Raw genomic sequence first — 21,411 nt, forward strand, 5'->3', positions numbered from 1 at the left:
CGACGGAAAGACAGACGAAAATGGACGTCAGACGAATGAGTTATGAGTTTATAACGGAGTTTTCCCATCCCAGCCTACTAGAGATAATGTATAAGTAATATATTTATAATATATTAAAAATAAAGTCAAAACTAGCCAATGGAGTCTAAACGAGAGTTGTAGAGCATAATCTCACCTACGCGTTGATATAAAGAACGTCGAAAACGGAGTTCGTATGCGAAAGTTATGAATTTATGAAGTTCGGGGCGCGAAACCCCAAAACTGTCAGATACCACGACGTGGCAAGCAGTGCCACGACGTGGCCAGTCTTCTGACACCTCCGGGAGTCCCCCGGATGCAACTTGCGATGACGCATGTAGTGACGACCAAGCCCACGACGTGGAAAAAGGTGCCACGACGTGGCAAAGGCAGATTTTGCCCTATAAATAGATTTGAAGGGCCAGCCGAGTTTGGTTGCTCATTCTCTCATCTCTCACCCATATTACCTCGATTTATTTGCAAAGAAGTACCCCCGAAGCCCCGGTATCATCTCGAGACCCAAAGCGAGTCCCGACGCCCGAAGATCCCGAGAAGTGCAATTCCCGAGCCGAAGCTCTGCTCGCCAGGAGCCTAGTTTTTGTGAAGACCTTCCAGATCTACCGAAGAATACTACTTTTACAAACCGTAGTGCTGTCCGAGCATCATCTAATCAAGTGAGTGTATAGTCACTTTCATCTTACACATAGATATGAAGTATTTTATAAAATACGTGCTATGTGTATATATATTGTTGTTTATATGAGTGAGTGTATAGTCACTTTCATCTTACAAATAGATATGAAGTATTTTATAAAATACGTGCTATGTGTATATATATTGTTGTTTATATGAGTGAGTGTGTGATTACTTTCTTCTAACACATAAATATAAAGTATTAGCTATGAAATATGTGTTATGTGTTATATATTATTTGTCTATTTGGGATGAGCTTGAAATTGATGTTTTTATACGGGTGTTAGATGATTTAAACCATATATGTATTTTTTATATCTACAAATATGTTGGGTAGAACATGGGTAGATGAAATATAGTGGCGACTATGAAACTTAGTGCCTATTGAGTAAGCTTTGGTGACGATGCAACTTCGTGCCTATTTGATAAACCTTGGTGACGATGTGACTTTATGCCTATTTAAAACTGTCTACATATTCCACACTCCATCGTGTAATTTTTTTTTTCTTTTTAATTTGTTATTAATATTTTTTATATGATTAAAATATCTTTTTAAATATTTTATGATTTTAAAATACAAATAAAAGAACCTTTGGATTTGACTTTAAATCTTACACGGTGGAGTGTGGAGTGTAATATTGGAGACAGTTTTGGAGGTAATAAAAGCAAGCTATTGAAAGAAGCTGTGCAGATCATTCCCAGCTGCCACCCATAAGCCCTCTTTAATCCTCATCTCTTATCTACATGTGGGTGTGTTACTCCCTACCCCCACCCCTACCCCCACTCCACCCCACCCCACCCCACCCCACAAAAACCTCTGCAACTTGTAACCAGGTATATGTTTTCTGCCACCTAAAACTTCTCTTTTAGTGTCTCTCCTTTCTCCTCCCTCGACAATGTCCGAAAGGTATTCTCAATCTTGGCTTCCCCCTTTGTATAATTATTGATCTTCACTTGTTATGAACACCACAAACAATGATCCATTCAAAAAAATTCATTCTGTATAGCTTTTTATGTTCCCTTCATCTCCAATTTGTGATTTGTTCTTCAAATACTCGTCATGTCGACAGTTTCTTGATTAGTTGTGGGGAAGCTAAACCAGTTGAACTGGAAGACGGTAGGGTTTTTGAATCTGATTTAGGGAATAATACCCATGTCAATATTTCACCAATTTCTCACACCATTGTTTCTAATTCCGATATGGGTGTCCCCAAAATCCTGTCTTCTGCTAGGGTTTTCACTAGCAGTTCAATCTACACATTTAATACCCAGAAAATTGGTAGGCATTGGCTAAGATTGCACTTCTACCCTGTCGAGAACACCGAGTTTGACCTAAATTCCGCTGTTTTTTCTGTGGAAGCAAATGGGATCACATTGATTCATGAATTTTCATTCTTTAGAGGAAATCACAGTTTCCCTCTTTTTAAAGAATATCTTATTCAAATTACTAGCTCAAATTCAGGAAAATTAGTTCTGGGATTGTTGCCTTGGGATAACTCCATTGCTTTCATCAACGGAATCGAGATCCTTTCTGTTCCCAATAAGCAATTTAGCTCGAAAGTGATTCCGATTCCATTAGCGTTTGCTCAGGAGCTCCCAACTCATGTCGGTTTTGAGACAATTTATAGGCTTAACATGGGTGGTCCCAGTTTGTCACCCAAGAACGATTCTTTATGGAGGAAATGGGAATCAGATACACCTTTTCTCATCAATCCAGCCGCTGTTCGTAACGTTTCCATAAACCCTAGTTTGATTCAATACCACAATGGGGTTTCACACGAAATCGCTCCAAATTTTGTTTACGCCACTGCTCAAGAAATGGCGGATGCCAGAGTTAATAACCAGAGGTTCAATATCTCATGGCTATTTCAAGTCGAAGAAGGGTTTGGTTACTTCATAAGGTTTCATTTTTGTGATATCGTCGGGTCAAAATTACACGATTTGGTGTTCAATGTTTACATAAACAATCAATCCGCCATTGAATCTTTTGATGTTTCACGTCAAGCAAAAGGTCTATCTTCTGCATATTTCATTGATTTTTTCACCAATTTGTCAATCGGATCCGATAAGATCTTAGTTCAAATCGGTCCTTCTCATTTAGAAGGCTATCTACCAACTGCCCTTTTGAACGGATTAGAGATCATGAAAATGAGCAATCCGAGTGATAGTCTTGATGGAAGACTCGCTGATTATCTTGAATCAAACGACATTGACAAAAGCAAGAAAACGCGGATGACGATTGTGATCTATTCATGCTTAGGTGGCGGTTTTCTTCTCCTTCTACTTGTATTAACATCATTCGTGTTTCTCTTATGTATTCGCCACAAAAAGAAGCTGAAAAAGAAGGATTCAGTAACATGGTCGCCTCTACCAACATACGTTGGCAATTCAGGAACAAAATTCTCATCAAACACCTTCGGTTCCACCACAGCTTCACATAGTTTAGGTCAAATGATATCATTCTCAGAAGTCCGAGAAGCCACAAAGAATTTTGATAAGAAGTTGCTGTTAGGATCCGGTGGATTCGGGAAAGTCTACAAAGGGGTTCTTGAAAACGGGTTGGTGGTTGCGGTCAAACGGGGCAACCCGCGGTCTCAACAAGGTTTAATCGAATTCAAGACCGAAATCGAGATGCTATCGAAGCTTCGACACCGACATTTGGTGTCCTTAATCGGATACTGTGAAGAACTGAATGAAATGATTCTTGTTTACGAGTTTATGGCGGGTGGGCCCCTTAGAAGACATTTATACGGGTCAAACCTCCCTCCTTTGACTTGGAAACAACGGGTTGAAATATGCGTTGGTGCTGCAAAAGGGTTGCATTATCTTCATACGGGTGTAGCGGAAACGATCATACACCGGGATGTGAAAACAACCAACATTTTGTTGGATGAGAATCTTGAAGCTAAAGTTGCTGATTTTGGATTGTCTAAATTTGGTCCGAGTTTGAATCAAACGCATGTTAGTACAGCTGTGAAGGGTAGTTTCGGGTATTTGGATCCGGAATATTTTCGGAGGCAACAATTAACGGAAAAATCGGATGTTTATTCGTTTGGGGTGGTGATGTTGGAGGTTTTATGTGCAAGGCCAGCTATAAACCCTACTTTACCAAGAGAGCAAGTGAACATAGCAGAATGGGGTATGAACTGGCAAAAGAGAGGTGAATTGGAGAAGATTATGGATGAAAATTTAATGGGTAGTGTGAATCTTGAATCTTTAAGGAAGTTTGGTGAAACTGCTCAGAAATGTTTGAGTGAAAATGGGAATGAAAGGCCATCAATGGGGGATGTGTTGTGGAATTTGGAGTATGCTCTTCAGTTGCAGGAGGTTTGTAATGAAAGTGGTGGTGGCGATGGAATCTCCGACATTCCGGATCGGATTCCCGATGTTGAAAGAGTTGAGGAAATCGATGTCAGTGATCTGGAATCGAATGGCACCATGAGGGATTAAGCTTTTGGTTTGAACTTTGAAGTGAAGGTGATGATGGTGTAAGTATTATAGGCTTGATTGGTTATTATGTGTTATATAACGGTTTTGTATGTTGAGTTGTTATTCATATATAGTTAAAACGTTGTTATTCATATATAGTTAAAACTCATAAATTCTTTTCTTTTGTGAGTCGAATATAGATATATTACTTTAATTCAATCTGTGTGTTATCGGTTATATTTGATAATAATAAATGGAGATATTATTGCAATAAAGGGATAATCCAGGATGAATTTGTCATAGTCATGATTGAACATTAATCGAGCACAAAGAACACTTATTTGATGGGAATGACAGATTTGTTGGTGTTGGTGTTGATTATATCTATAATTCTCTCACTTTTACTCCATTGGACAGAAAAATAACACATACATTGGTTGTTTTGTTTATATAAAAGTGGAGGGATTGAAAAATCATCATTTTACTTATTATAAAACTCTACATTCCATGTCTCAAAATTATAGTTCATTTTTCTTTTTTCGTTTGTCCTAAAATAATAGTCTACTTCTAAAAATAAATAACGTTTTACCAAAATACTCCCTCATTATTACTTAACCAATTAAGCACTCTAATGAAACATTAAATGCAAAGTAAAGACAAAAGTGTCATTTTATTAAATAAAGTTAGTGTAATTAATGTTTTTGTTAATCTGTGTGTTTTTTGTCTGTGAACAATAATATTGGGACGGAGAGAGTATTAATTTTCCTACAATGCATTGAACTCAATAAACTTCAATGAAATATATATTTAATAGTTAAAATGTTTTATAGTTCAGTGACCATTGAACTTTATATCATTTGAATGACAACATGAAATCTCACAATAATAAAGTTTAATTATTGAATACCAACTAGGCATGTCACTTCATTCAACTTTTCCATTAAACTATACATTATGGATGCTCTTAGTAGCAACAACAATGTCATTATGCTTTTTAAAACGTGTTAACAAAAATGCAATAGTTTCACGCTTTGATAGACATACTAGTTGTACGACCCATGTAATACATGAGTTAATTTAAAAAGAAAAAGTTAACTATAAAAGTCAAAATATTTAAAAACTTTAAATTTATAAGAAAATTAATAAAATTATTATAATTGAAATGTTTTTTATCTTTTAAATTTAAACAAATAATTTAAATAAATAAACAAAAGAAACTAATAAGCTTTAATTTGGTAATTTTGAAATTAAAAGGTAAGTTTATTAATAAAATTGATATCTATTTATTATTATATTTATTGCAATTATTACATTAAAATATTATGTTGAATTTAATAAAATAGAAAAAAGCTCATAAAATGACATGTGGAAAAAATTTAATTCAAAATAACCACAAAGTAACATTTAACAAATTAGATGAGAATGCGATATGTGGCGAAAAAAAAAACTTCATTTATTAGAGTAGACTTTACAAAAAACCGATGAGCATTCGATAACTATCATATACAAATACTAGTGTTTACAAAGTCAAGAAACTATCAAAGAAAAGGATTCCAAAACAATCCCTTAATTGATATAATGGATGCATTTATTTTCATCAACATACAATATTCATATAATATTGTCTATTACAAAATGTGATAACATATATTTTGTTACGATCATATTACATGTACACAATTTTTTACTAATGAAATGCTTTTATAAGATTATATACTCAGTAAAACATTTAGTTTCAAAAAACTAAACGTATGTATTATTCAATTGGTCATATATCATAACAATTAAAATATTTACAAAAAAGGATTGATGGAATGAAATGATTTTAATGTTGTGGCTCAAAAAATAATCATAAAATAACCAAGAGCAAAATGTAACCTGCAAAAGTTTGAACTTTTAATTTTATGTGTGGAATTTTACATTCCACCCATTAAATTTCCAAAAACATATAATTTTCATATTTTATATTATTATAACATGTTTTTAATTCAATTTTACTTTTATTAATAAATTGCACTTTTAAGTATACGTGATATATTATTCTAAATCTTTATAGATAGTAAATGAGTAAACTACAGAAAAGTTAATATATATATATATATATATATATATATATATATATATATATATATATATATATATATTGACATTAGTTTTTTTTTTTTTTTTTTTTTTTTTTTTTTTTTTTTAATTTTTAAATTAAGATAATGAATTTTTCTAATTATTTTTATCTTTATAACTTTATCATTCGGTTGCGAATTGGCTTGATACATTTTGATGACGAGACATGTTGGCATGTTAGTATTTGGTAACATCTCGTTATGTGTGTCAAAATAAAAAAAACTAACATGTAGTAACTTTTACTATATCTAAAGTATAGTTATTTTTTTGCAATTATGTCTCATCATAAAAATAATTAAAATTCCAACAAAAGAAATCATCAATGTCACTTTTAATGTTAGGCAATATAAACATTGTCTAAACTAGGGTCTTTCTATATGTAGTTTGTTGATTGTGAACAATGGCTAACTAATCGTTATGTATAGGGATGAGCAACGGGCTAGATCCGGACCGGACCGGCCCGAAGACAGAAAACCTGAAGACCGAAAATCGTGAATTACGTTACCCTGCCGGCCATCGGTAATCCTTAAAGTGGTGGGCGTAGGCGCCACCACTGCTCCCCCAGTCAATCTCGGACAATCGGCTTTTTTTTTGGCTGGTCTAGTTGTAGTGAAAATAAATCAAGGCCTTCTTGGGGCAGTTCTTGCTCATGTGTCCTGCTTGACTACAACCGAAACAACCGGAGCCCACATATCGACAAGCTCCACCGTGTGGCTTGCCGCACTTGCCACATCATCCCCGACCCGGTTGGACTCTGCTGTGAACATCGGAGGTCTTAGGCTTCTTAGCCTGACCCACTGCTGTCTGAACCTTCTCTGGCTTCCACTTCGTCCGTAGCTCCAACTTAATTTCCCGCTCACGGTTTTTCTCAATCATATCATTCAGGGTCTTGCACCCTGAAAAACTCACGAACTCCCAGATATCATCCCTTACCATAGCATGATATCTCGGCTTCCTCATTTCCTCATCCGCGGCGTACTACAGAACTAGTAGTGCCCTCTCCCTGAACTTGGCGGTGGTCTCCGCAACAGTCTTTGTAGTCTAGTGAAGGTCTTGGAACTCCCTCACCAGCTGCTGCACCTCAATGGACGATGCAAACACTCGATCAAATCTCCACATAAACTCCTCCCATTTTATCACTGTCATACCCGTCATCCTTACTACCTCATGAGTAACCTCCTCCCACAGTCCCGCGCTCGGTCCCTCAACATACAGGACGTGAATCCCACCTTTGCCGCCTCAGGGCCTAAGCTCATGCACCGAGCATTCTCCATGTCAGGGATCTAGCAACAACTAGAGATGGGGTCCTTTGCCCTAAAGAACTTAGGCGATCCACACGCCTTGAACTCCGGAAATGAGAGAGTTCGAGTCCTAATCTGAACCACGACAATCTCGACTCGAAATGATCTGATTCGCTCCTCCATGATCTCCATAACCCCCTCCTGTCAATGATGTCGCACGTAACCTCGGCTGCAATAAGCTCGCGCAACCTCTCATCAATCGGCTCCGCACCGGAACCGTAACCTGAACCAGAACCTGATCCTAAACCTGAACCTCCAAGTGTAGCCATCACCATCTTCAAACTGAAAATACAACATGAAAATAATCGATAAGGAAATTCGAAGGGATTCCTCCCTACCGGATTCCTTATAGTTTTCCAAGTCTGCTCTTGTCTTTGGTACATGTCATGTGCTTTCGGTAGTACGGGACCAATACTACCTTCCACACCGACCTATAACTTCTTCAAGATCATACCTGATACCTCTACTTCACCCATCTATACTCAGAAACATAACTTATATAATGCAACACATAAATATCCCAAACTCATCTAGGATTTCTCAATCCTCACATAACCAGAAACCTCAATCAACACAGCTGGTTGCCTTATGCATGCAAGTTGTACACAAAATAGGATCGCATAGACTGTCGAATGAAGATTCTACCCTAAGTCCATATCCAAACAAGGAAAAGGAAATGAAGCCAAACCGATCATTCTAGGCTATAAAATCCTAAGCATATACAACTTTAAAAGCATACACATACCAATAAATGAGTCGATATCAATTCCAAGTAATCCATAACATCCAATATCCCTAGGTTATAAGGCATCACACAGATCAGACAATTCTATGATTCCTGATGGTATCCTTAGCCCTACTCTAACATGCAATTCACTTATCAATCATTGTAATAATTAAGTACAGATAACTTTGGGAAACATTTACTTTAGCTCGGCCGATCGCATGCATTACACTCTCCCCTGTTACTTAAGAAAACCTTTTTTAGAAAATTCAGTTCTTTTTTATTTTTAATTTTCATTCCCAAGTTTGATTTCTGACACACAAGATAGTGTGTCCGAATTCCTCAAACCAAGGCTTTGATACCAACTTGTAACACCCAAAAACTAAGAGAAAATTTTTCATTTTTAATAAAGGTTTACAATCATAAGTTTGATACCAAAATCCATTACATAATCATCATCATATAAAATCATCAAGGTGTCAGTAACAATGAATGCGAAAAATGGTGGAGAGTGAATGTTGCACCATCAAGTTGGGTCCTTCCCCTTAGAACCAGAAGTACCTGAAATCATAATACAAGCTGTAATCTAACGCTTAGTGAGTTTTGCCAAAATATCACATACCAATCATACAAATGGACCCGACCCTGGGGTTCATTCCAACCTAAAAAGCAAGTATGGGCCCCGCCTTGGGGCCTAGCCCCGTGGTATATTCCAACCCAAACATATCACAGTGGTCCCCGCCTTTAGGTATATTTCAACCCGTCATGCCATATTGGGCCCCACCTTGGGGTGTGTTTCAACCCGATCACAACATGTATCACACAACAACTAGCATACTACATAACCAGATAATAGGCCGGCCTTAGTGCCTTCGATCCATAATACCGAGAAAAGGCTCATCTCAGTCTATTGAAAAATAATAATTGCTCGGCTACCGATTTGGAAATCTCACACTACTATATATATATATATATATATATATATATATATAGGGAAAACTGCAATAAAGTCCCTACATATTGGCCTCATAATCGATTTAGTCCCTATATATTTTTTTTATTCAATTAAGTCCCAAATACCGGTAATCGTATTCAATTTAACCCTTTGACCCGGTCAACAGGTCATCTAACTTTCAAAAATTACATTTTTGGCCCAGATTTCAAAATTTATTACAAATTTGATCCAAAATTTACACTTTTGGCCCAAATTTTAAATTTTGTTACAAATTTGGTCCACACTTTACCTTTTTTGCCCAAATTTTAGAATTTTATTATGAATTCATCATAACTTTAGTTTTTTTACAACTTTTTTTCTCAAAGAATTGTTTGAAATATGTTTTTTCTTTATAACATCATATTTATACAAAAAAAAAAAACGTATTTTCACATAAAAATCTTATATTTTATATATAAAAACTTTCTTCAAAAACTTTTCTGTATATGAAATATTTCGTTATAAAAATAAGTATTTATTAAGTATATAAATATATAGAAATCCGTTTTTATAAAAAAATGTATACAAAAACGTATTTTGCAAAAAAAATGTATACAAACACCTATTTTATCTATATTTTTTTTATAAAATCATGTTTGTTTATATTTTTTTTTTATAAAAACGTGTTTGAATATTTTTTATATAATACGTGTTTGTATACATTTTATAAAATGTATACAAACACGATTTTATAAAATATATACAAACATGTATTATATAAAAACTTATTCAAACACGTTTTTATAAAATGTATACGAACATGTATTATATAAAAAATTATTCAAACACGTTTTTATAAAAAAATATAAACAAACACGATTTTATAAAAAAATATAGTTACACACCTATTTGTGTGCACACACATATATATATATAAAGGTGATAGGTGTTTGTATACATTTAAAAAAAAAACGAATTTATATATATTTATATACTAAATAAATACATATTTTTATAACTAGATATTTCATATACAAAAAAGTTTTAAAAAAAAAGTTTTTATATAGAAAATATAAGATTTTTATGTGAAAATACATTTTTTTTTGTATAAATATGATTTTATAAAGAAAAAACATATAAGAAACAATTTTTTGAAAAAAAAGTTGTAAAAAAAACTAAAATTAGGATGAATTCATAATAAAATTCTAAAATTTGGGCAAAAAAGGTAAAGTTTGGACCAAATTTGTAAAAAAATTGAAAATCTGGGCCAAAAGTGTAAATCTTGGACCAAATTTGTAATAAATTTTGAAATCTGGGCCAAAAATATAATTTTTGAAAGTTGGATGACCTGTTGACCGGGTCAAAGGGTTAAATTGAATACGATTATTGGTATTTGGGACTTAATTGAATAAAAAAATATATAGGAACTAAATCGATTATGAGACCAATATATAGGGACTTTATTGTAGTTTTTCCATATATATATATATATATATATATATATATATATATATATATATATATATATATATATATATATATATATATAACTCCCCTAATTAGAATTATGACACAATCACATCATGAGCCCAAAATCCCTAAGTTCAATTAATTTCGATACCTAAAATGCGATGTCACCAAATAATGAATACGCTGACATGCCACGTTATACCTGATGCCATAGCATAAAAATATATGTAAGACTTTTTTGCAATTTACCTGTAACAAATTAAAAAATAAACAATTATATTTGAATATTTATATTATTTGCTTTATGATATTTGGAAAGGTGTTCCCTATTTGATGATGTATCTTTATACGTTATCATACAATTGATAGAATGTATGTATTTATTTCTGCAATATACATTATTCATATGATATTGTATATTGTATATTACAGTAATGTAATGTATATATTTTGTTATTATTATTATTATATTAAACGCATACAATCTATTACTCATAAAATGCTATTTTAAGATTACAAATTTAGTGAAACATATGGTTTTATATAACTAAACGTATATATATTATTCAGTTGGTCCATACATCATTATAGTTAAAATATTTTCACGATGTTTTTGAAGGGCAAATAAAATGATTGATGGAATGAGATGATTTTCTAATTTTCTAGCTCAAAAAATAATCATTAGTTAGAAAGTAAATCAATTACAGTATTTTTTTTTATAAATACCGTAAAGTAACAAAGAGCTAAATTGTAGAAATAGAAATATAATTTTAATTACATCTGTATATAATATAATTTGTAACATCGTATCCAACTTTTTTTTATCAAATGATAAATTTTTCAAAATATAATATAATATAAAAAATAAAAAATTGAATGGTATAATTTATAAATAAATAAAAATATATTTTATGTTTTTACTTTTAACTCGACAAATAATTTCAATATAAAGAGTAAATTGGTCAATAAATGCGAAACCGTTACACAAAAACAAAAGAATATATGTTCAATGTTGGATATATATATTTATTTATTTATTTATTAAAAGGAATATCGACTTGAGGATAATAAATGATATTTATTTTGTAAAAAGAGTTGGATGTCTAATTTGTTAGAGCATTAAACTCTTAGTATGAGTCGGTCTTATAACACCACAAAATTGTTATTTTATATGTCACATCACACTATTAATATCATAAATAAAAATGATGATGGTGTTGAAATGTTATAACATGTTAAGAGGCAAAGAAAGAAAAAAATGGTGATTAGTTGATTTCTCCCATTGACGTATGTTGTCGTTACCATATCTTATAACATAACATTTTTTTTAACATGAAAGGGTGATGTTCTGCATGTCATAACTAGCTTAAAAGGTGTCATCTCATCCATAACATCGTTGTCCATACCTAATTCTCATATAAGTCGATGTTATAACACCATTTCACATGTCACCTCAACCTTAATACCATATAGGAAATGGTGTTCCTATGTTATAACATATTATACAATGGAGAGAGAGAGAGAGAGAGAGAGAGAGAGAGATTAAATATCCTCAAAGGCCCATAACAAACTAAAAAAAAAGACATTTATCTTTATTATAAGTTTTTATTTTTAAATAAAAATATATAGAATATATAACAAAAAAAATTAACCTATGCAACTGCCCACTTTGACACCCCCCCTCCCTAATGAGAGAGAGAAAAAAAAAACGATGATTGATTGATTTCTTCCATTAAGACATAATTACCATATTTTATACCATAACACCACTTGGGGGTGGTGTTCATGACATTATAACGTTGTTATGGTGTGCCAATTCAGCCATCACGGCTTGTAACGCGACCCATACCGCATGCTCTTTATATATATATATATATATATATATATATATATATATATATATATATATATATATATATATATATATATATATATATCCTTGGTTCATTATCTTTCTAAAAGTATCATTTGACAAAACTTAAAAAGATAATTCTTTTATTCAAAACAAAGTTATTAGTTTCAAATAATGATCAGGAATAGTTGAAAAATTAGAGAAAATCTTTAAAATGAGCGTAGTTCTCAACAAATGACATATGGTCCTTTCAGCAGAATAATTACATACATCATTGCAAAATCACTTACATATTGGAAAATGAATTTTTGAATGATCTACATCACAGATAAATTAAGATAGATTGGCCTTTTGGTATGTTTGTAATTTTTTGAAATAAGTTAAGATTCAAATGTTACTAAAAGATTTCATATATGTAAAACAGCCTAAACTCTAAAGTAAAAAAATAAAAATAAAATAAAACTAAATTACTTTATATTATATAAAGCAAAATATATAAGTTGGATTATTTCATTGTCCCCTCCTAATAAATGTTTCAATTTGCCAAATAGGAGTTACTAGGTAGCAAGATTGTCAGAATGCGGAAACACAATGTTTTTAGAACTTGATACTTGTATATATATAGATATTCGGTGTTGTTGAATTTCAAGTTTATTGTGTCAAAACAAAACACCATTGCATGCTCTCTCCAAATTCATTAACCAAAACCCATTTTTCCCTACTTTCTTCTTCGATTCCCACCCCCTTCGTCTTCACAGACCTGTTTTGACTTTCCCTTAAAAAAATCAACTTGTGTTCTTGACTTTTTCTGTTCTTGATACTTTAATGGGGCCCATCAGAAGGTCCAAATCAAAAAAGAAGGCTGAGCAGCCTACCACCTCTCTCGTCACTCCGCCGCTTCCTCAGCCTCAACTTTCCGATTGGTGGCATGATTTCTCCAAAAGGTTTCATGGTATGGTGTACCTTCATATGTTCGTGTTCTTGCGTGTGGTTTACCTGATGTTCTTGAAGTTTTTTGGTTTAATCGTATATAATCCTTATAATCTTTGTCGGTATGATTTAGTGTTTCTTTTTTATGTGTTTATCTGATTATTCTTGTTGATATGCGTAGAATGTGATTGAAGGGATTATCCATATGGTGTTTTTAGGGGATTTTCGTGTTTGTTGTGTTAAATATGCTTGATTTCTGGATGTTTTTACTTTTTTATGTCGAATCAGTCAATCTTTAAATCATGGTGTTGCTCCTTTGCTGCATAGAATACGCTTGAAGATTCTGCTATCTGTTGTTCAACATTAATTTATATGTTCTTCGTGTTTGTTTAACATTAAACTCTTCAATAAATTGTCAAAGTTCTAACCTATTAATTTTCAGAATCAAAATTCATCCAAATCATTTGTTTTATAAACCCCTAAATAATTTCAGTTCTACAATTTTTTTACAATGGTTTAATGTTACAGTGACAAATTTCCATCAACTTTGACTTAAAAAGCAATTCATTTGAATCTAAAAAGTCAAACATTGACTCTTTCACATAGATTTTAGGTGAATTTTGGAGGCTTTATAAACCAAATAAAAGATCAATTCTGGTGCACCAGAGCTCCATGTTGGCTAGGGTTTTGGTAGCATTTGTGCAAGTAAACTGCCTCAATGACTCAAAACCGTTGACCCCACTAGATTCGATAGTAGTCCCGGATCTTAAATTTCATAAAGATTTGTTTTTGAGTGTGTCAATAACGTTTCTTCGTGTCACATTAGCAAGAACTCATTAAGAACTTAACATCAATGATGATTCTCTAAGTAATTCTTAAGACTTCATCAATGCAAACCGTTAAAACTCATTAAGAACTTGCTTCAATGGTAGTATCATGCCATTTTTGGGTCCTTTATAATTACTAATTACTCAAAAGTTCAATGTTTCATGTTTTTAACCATAAAGTTTCCAACTTTATTCATTAACATTATCTTGAATCTTTGAAACCAAAGCTTAACTATTTACAACCGTTCTATAAAGCCACGATATGGTAAGATCTCCATTATGCAAAAAGAAATATGTATATGATCTTACCATTTTCTGCTATTATCATTAAAAGGTTCACATTTTCTTGATTTTCAGGGAGTTTATCCAAATCAACGGATTCACAAACCTTCGAATCCATGTTCAAGATGTCAATGAAAACGTTTGACTACATCTCCTCACTCGTTAAAGAAGACATAATTGCAAAAACTCCAAACTTCATGGACCTCAATGGCATCCCTTTGTGCCTATATGATGTGGTTGCTACAGCATTAAGACGTTTAGGATCCGGTGACTCTTTAGCCATAGTTGGAACTTCACTTAACCTAAACCAAACCACGGTTGCTCAGATAACCAAACTGTTTGTTGACACCTTGGAATTCCGGGGAATCTGCCACATTCGATGGCCGGAATCGGAATCCGAGATGGAGGCCGTGAAATCCAAACTGGAAAAGATCGCCGGACTCCCAAACTGTTGTGGTGCAATCGACACCTCCCATGTCATGATGTGTCTTTCGACTGCTGACCGGTCAACCCAATTATGGTGTGACCGCGAGAAAAACCAAACGGTTACATTCCAGGTAATCGCGGATGCCGACTTGCGATTCCGGGATCTTGTCGGTGGCTGGCCAGGGTGTATGACCGATGAGCGTATCCATAAAAAGTCAACTTTTTTTAAGTTTTGTAAAAATGGGGAGAGATTGAATGGGAAACGAAAGGTGTTTTCGGAAGGAAACGAGATTGAGGAGTATATAGTCGGGAATTCGGGATTCCGGTTGCTGCCATGGCTGATGACTCCATATCGAGGGAACAAGCTTTGTGATTCCGAAGTTAGATTTAATCAAATGGTGATGAAGACACAAATGGTGGCACAGAAGGCGTTAGGGAAGCTGAAACAGAATTGGAAGATTATTCAAGGAGTGATGTGGAGGCCTGATAAAGATAGACTACCGGTGATTATTCTTGCTTGTTGCATTCTGCATAATATACTTATTGATATGGAAGATGAAGTTCAAGAGAAGCTTGTGTTTTCACATCGTCATGATTTGGATTATCGTCCAGCTGTTTGTCATTCAGATGATGATAAGAAAGGTGTCGCTTTGAGGGAGAAGATTACTCTTCATTTGTCTGGAGGATCGAAGCCATAAATGTTGTGGTTGATATGAGTTTTTTTTTTTTTTTTTTTTTTTTTTTTTTTTTTTTTTTTCTGGTTTTTATATCTTTTCTTTTAAAATATAAACTACACATGAGATGAAAGTTTCATGAAACTGTGAAATCTTAAGACTTGCTTTCTATAGATTTTGTTTAAGCTCGAGGATTATGATAGAGTTATTACAGTTTGATTCTCGCTTAATATGACTCTATATCTTAAACTATTATACTTGCCACCTCGTTACCAAACAATCATTAGACTTGTCATAGGTAAAAATAAACATTTTGATGTTTGCAGTTTTTTAATAGAATATATAAGATGGTTGGCTTGTAATAAAGTGACGCATTTGTTCCTTGAAAATGCAAGATTTTAAAATCTGAAATTTGGTTTTCTATTTTCACGTATGATAGTTGTTTTGCATTGAAATGATAGGCGTAATGCTTCAAAACTATGTTCATTCTGACATATAATGGTACGATTTTGTATGAAACTAGAATACCTTGAGTCATTGATACAAAAAGAGTGTACCCAATCAGGCTTTATCCGTTGATGTTACCAAAATTGCTCTATTGTGTCTCGTGTTAACCTTGACCGAGAACCATCTTTCAAACCCAACGACACTCAAGAATTGGCTAAATTCATTGTTTCTTTTCCTTGATTGTATTTTCACATAAAACTTGAAAGTTGTTTTGCAATGAAAAACAAGAAAATCAGTTTAAAATTTTGTTCAATGTTATTGTTTTGCATGATACCAGGATACCTTACTTAGGTAATTGATAGGGAAAAAATAAGCATTCGACCTTTATTGGTTAACGTTACACCAAGTTACACCATTGTGTCTTATGGATCTAGAACGTATTATTTTTAAACAAGAATTGTCTCTTGAACTTGTTGACACTCAATAAATCATTAGAGTAACCCTAGGAAATTTGCTCTGTGAATTTTAGTTATGTTTGGGCACCTTTTAAAGCAACTTAATCGATGTTTTTGACCTCATTCAACATTTGCTAGCGTCTTGTAGATTATGGTCGGGTTGGATTGATTTTTTTTCTTTAAACCAACTTACTTTGTATATGGTAATGTAATCGTTTTATATTCAATAATGGGATTTCGTCAACGATGACCGGAGTTGTGGTTCTATATGTTTATGTCAGTTAATAAATATCTTAATTTGATAGTTTCTAGCTTCTATTAGTTCCGTAAATTCGTAAAATGTATAATAAAGCGACAATATTGTACAAAAATTACATATTATTAAAAATAAGTCAATATTATATCTTGTAGGTCGTATACATATAACTTGTAAGTTTCTATACATATGGAATTGATTAACCTCTCTTAGGTATGTGTAGAAGTGTAGGGAAATAATTGTTGTAAGCTTTTGCAATGTATAAAATCTTATAAAAGCTTCTAAAAAAGTTCTCAAAAGTTATTAAAGTAGCATTTGAATTAAAAATTGTTTTAAGGTTTGAAGTGAAAATTAGCAAAACCTTAGGGTCTCTTGTGTACTTTATCCCGACATGAAACCTACGAACAAAATTGCAAGGAAGGATCTGGCGATTTGCCACAGGTGCTCTGGAAAAAGTTCCGAGATTAGGGTTTAGGGTTTATAATCGGGGGAAATGGGAACTCGAGATTTTGATGTGAAGAAGCTCTTAAACGACAAGAAATTCTGGCTCGCTTCTTTTCTCATCGGTTGGGCTGCTGCTCTTCAGGTATCGATTTCAACCAACTCCCTCGATCGTATGAAACGCGGTGAATCGATGTTGTTTATTTTGAAGATGCTGTAAAATTGTAGTTATGGTTGTAGGGGCATATGATGTGGTTACAGAGGCAAGATTCCTTCAAGCAGAAGTTTGGAACCCTAGACGATCAAATCACTGACGATCGACAGGATTCAACTCACGCTTCATAACCAATTGGGAACTACTGCAATCAATTCGACTACTCATAGTAATCTTTCTTTCTCATCTCGAATTAAGGGGCTAACACTATGACATGATTTTCTTTATTCACTTACTGCTTTTTTGTTGTATTTTGATGCTTTTAATTTTGTGAATAAAAATAATGTTTGGGTTTCAGTTCGTTAAGCCTTAAATTCTGGACATATTTGAAACCATGTGTAAAACCACAACCATAATCAGAATCAGAACTAATGTAATAGTCGAATATGATTTTTTTTGGTAATGTTGAGATGTTTATGCCAAATTGCCAATTGTATTCCTGAGAATACTTTTCGTTGATGATCAAGTGGTATGAAGTTTGAACAAGAAAAAAAAAAAAGGAAAAGTTGCAGTGGAAGGTTCCCCCCACCTTAATAGAGTTTGATTCAAGAAAACTTGATCAGCTTTTCTGATTCTGTTCCCACCATAAACTTTGACCCTTACTCCTTATTGTAAGCGGAAATGGAATTAGATTTTTTATTTGCAAACATGTTTGTATACTGTGGACCAGTGGTATTGGTTTTGAATCCATAACAGTTGAGTTTTACAATATTTAGTTGGTATTGGTTGGCTCAAAGATCACTGGTAACGGCGATTATACATCTAGTTCTTGTGGGGTGAGTGTTATGAATCAATTTCCGTATAGATTCAATATCTTACACTTGAGTAGCATTAAAATGGATGTTCCAAGTCTTTTGGATATATTACTTTAGCATTGTTAGTTTTATTCATTTCCATGATAAAGATGTCTCCGACGCAACTCTCCCGGCAATCAAAACTTTATCTATTTATTTGTTTTTTGGCGGGTTCGGTCAGGAACTTAAGGGATAGGAATGTACTTTGAGTTCTCAATTCTATTGCATTAGAAAGTGGGGAATTCAATGACCCAATCTATCTATGGCAACCACCCCTACTTTTAGTAGATGGAGATGCGCACCTAGGAAAGCGCGGAATAGACCTACGTGTCGGCCAGTGCCGGGGCAGATTGCATTTCATTCATATAGGGAGCTCCCCTTGGAACTTGGTATCTTTGACGCCGGCATAGAAGAAGAAGAAAATAAGCACTACGCCTAGGAAAAAACAACCCTTTATCCTCTCGACGAGTGTCAGCTCAACCAATTGGGAGAGAATCAATAGATTCCTTTTGCCTTCGACATTACAGTTGATGGGTATTTATATATACCAATACCTAAGAGTTAATATCTAATACAAAAGATGGTAAAATAGAATGTTTCTTAATATAATGACTAATTATAATAAAAGTTTTGACTTAAATAACCATGCAACTCTCGATTTCTAGCCACTAAATATCTAATCACGCTAAATTAGACATTGAAATATGAAATTTTGTTCGTTTTGCCCCATTGTGACCTCATGCACTTGGTTAGCCGTTTCCCTCCCTACGTGGCATCTTACATGGCCTAAATGGGGGGTAAAATGATGTTCTTTAAGTGGGGGCAAAACGAACAAAATTTTGTTTCCCAAGTGCTCATTAGTAGTCATGCACCTTATATCACTGTCCATCACCTGCCCCACACCTTCACACCATCCAACACCCGATGGCCTCACCATCTTTCACCCCTTTCATCACCTTCTTCAAACAATCCCCACCATGTTACCAACATTTCACCCCTTTCATCACCTTCTTCAAACAATCCCCACCATGTTACCAACATCCCACCATTGTCCCTTGACATTTACCTTCAACAAAAGTCGCACTTACACCTTCATCATGAGTTCTTGGTGATATGGAAACCACAATATCAATCCAACTATCATCATCCAAGCCACTATTTTGACCATCAGATACCAATGCCACCACATATCACTATCTCCATCCATGTACCCTTTTCACCATCTGGCAGTCAGACAACCACCAAACGACACCACTATCTTCGTTACCGTTCACCTTAATCACTATCAATCCCCAACAATTTAATTGCCGGTACAACCACAAAACATCCTCCCCTTCATCTCGTGAAAACAACTATCATCGAACCATCACCAATATACCCATAATCACTATTGAGCCTCCAAACCACCAGTATCTTCACTCTTGTCACTCACATCTCCGTATACCAATAATCACTGTTGAGGAAGAAAGAAAGAGGGACATGAGCACGTGGGAAACAAAATGACATGTTTTACCCTACTTAGGCCACATAAGATGCCACGTAGGTAGGGGAACTGAGTAACAGGGTGCAGGAGGTCGTAATGGGTAAAACGAACAAAATTTTAGAATTTATTATCTAATTTAGCCTAGATGATTAGTGGTTAAATCGAGTCGGAATCGAGAGTTGCAAGGTCATTTAAGTCGGAACTCCATAATAATAATAAGAATGCCTTGTAGTATGTGTGGGACGAGATAAAAAAACTAAGGTGCTGTCTATTTTTTAGAAAAAAATGTGTGACCTCTTATGTGTGCAGCGGGCAAACATTAAAGCAAAAGACTGTTTGTTTTTTGAAAGACTACATAAACAAAAAGGTCTATGTGACCTCTTATTCCAAAAGATAAAAAAAAACTAGTTTCTGATTTTGGATGCCATTTTCTAAGTTTTAACCCCATTCTAATGTTTCTTTTTTCACAACCATCGCCAAGCTATCACCTCAGTTGATACCACCACCACCTCCGCTGCTACCGCCATTACCACCTCTGCCACACCCACCTTAGCCCCCTCCATTTCTGCCTCCACCACTACCTTCGTTGCTACCACCACCCTCTCTGCTACCTCTACACCTCTACACCTCCACCACCAATTCGGATACACCTCATCCCATTTCATTCACTAAACCCCTTCTTGCTATTAGGCCACCCGGTGCAAAAGGACTCGTTTCGTAATCCCTTACCCGGACCCACCCTCTATCCAAATCCGATTGGTAGATCTGTTATGATTACCTGTGCTTTGCTGATTATTGTTTATCTATTTGCATACGTCAACATATTGTGGTTGGGTTGAGGCAGTCCTTTCTTTGTGTTGTAGGCCAAGTTACTGGGGCGGTCCAGTCGGATTGTAGGCCCTAGGGAGCGGTCTAGCTATAGGTGGTTTAGTTAGATTGTAGGCTTGGTAGAGCGGTCTAGGCAGACTGTAGGCTCATGTGTTCATGCATTGTATGTGTATCACTGTGTGGGGATATTTTTGGGGGAAATCACTAAGCTTTGGCTTACATTTGTAGATTTAAATGTTTTAGGTACTTCGATGATCGTGGCAAGGTGAAGGCGTGATCGTACACATCCTCCTGCTGATTTATGTTTTGAGAGATGATATTGACACTTTGATTTCTATGGTTTTGTTTTGAAACAATGATTGATTACCTTATGGATTTTATGACAATGTCATTTTAAATTGAAAATATTTTTACTATGGTTTTTGGAACGTTACATCTTCCAATATGTGTGACTTTTCTTTGAAAATAGAAATCCTAAGTCGCTCTACATGCATTATATAACTTTTGTTGTCACTTCCATTAATTGAGTCAACCCATTGGTCAACTCACTTTGCTAACTTGACATTTTTCTCTTTTTAACTTTAAAAAGTTATTATTTTCACTTCTAACTTTCTAATCGCCAATTCAACTAATGATATAATCATTTCTTGATGATTTAATTCTATAAATAATATTTCCTTCATTTACTTTATTAATTTAAGAACCTAGTCTTAAATTTTAGGATGTTACAAGTATGACATCAAATAATTATGGCTTTAGCTTGAAGAAGTTAAAGGCTCAAGAAGAAGATTTCGAACCCAACAAATGTTCGA

General features: G+C 34.1%; 1 protein-coding gene and 1 pseudogene across 3 annotated transcripts; both read left to right on the plus strand.

Annotated features, from left to right (window-relative positions):
- The first annotated feature begins 1,499 nt into the window (after positions 1–1,499).
- On the plus strand, positions 1,500–4,359 carry LOC145088429 (receptor-like protein kinase THESEUS 1 pseudogene; annotated as a pseudogene).
- A 12,873-nt stretch (positions 4,360–17,232) lies between these two features.
- On the plus strand, positions 17,233–21,092 carry LOC145088430 (hexose transporter). Of its 3 annotated transcripts, none has more exons than XM_079026788.1 (3): positions 17,233–17,425; positions 17,521–17,663; positions 17,962–18,203. In XM_079026788.1, the coding sequence occupies exons 1-2, from the start codon at positions 17,333–17,335 to the stop codon at positions 17,623–17,625; spliced, it is 198 nt and encodes a 65-aa protein (XP_078882914.1). In that variant the 5' UTR covers positions 17,233–17,332; the 3' UTR covers positions 17,626–17,663; positions 17,962–18,203. The 3 variants fall into 3 exon arrangements, with proteins under 3 accessions (XP_078882914.1, XP_078882913.1, XP_078882912.1); XM_079026787.1 differs by lacking the exon at positions 17,962–18,203 and adding an exon at positions 20,843–21,092 and having other exon boundaries at positions 17,234–17,425; XM_079026786.1 differs by lacking the exon at positions 17,962–18,203 and having other exon boundaries at positions 17,238–17,425; positions 17,521–17,897.
- Positions 21,093–21,411: the final 319 nt, after the last annotated feature.

The sequence above is a fragment of the Lactuca serriola genome, chromosome 2 (assembly GCF_051521515.1).
Source record: "Lactuca serriola cultivar US96UC23 chromosome 2, Lser_US96UC23_V15, whole genome shotgun sequence".
Lineage (NCBI taxonomy): Eukaryota > Viridiplantae > Streptophyta > Magnoliopsida > Asterales > Asteraceae > Lactuca > Lactuca serriola.

Bases quoted from the DNA above. Each gene is read 5' to 3' on its own strand.
- LOC145088430 (XM_079026788.1), top strand. From the start codon at position 17,333: ATGGGAACTCGAGATTTTGATGTGAAGAAGCTCTTAAACGACAAGAAA. The intron at 17,426-17,520 runs GTATCGATTTCA...TTATGGTTGTAG, and splicing joins GTTGGGCTGCTGCTCTTCAG to GGGCATATGATGTGGTTACA.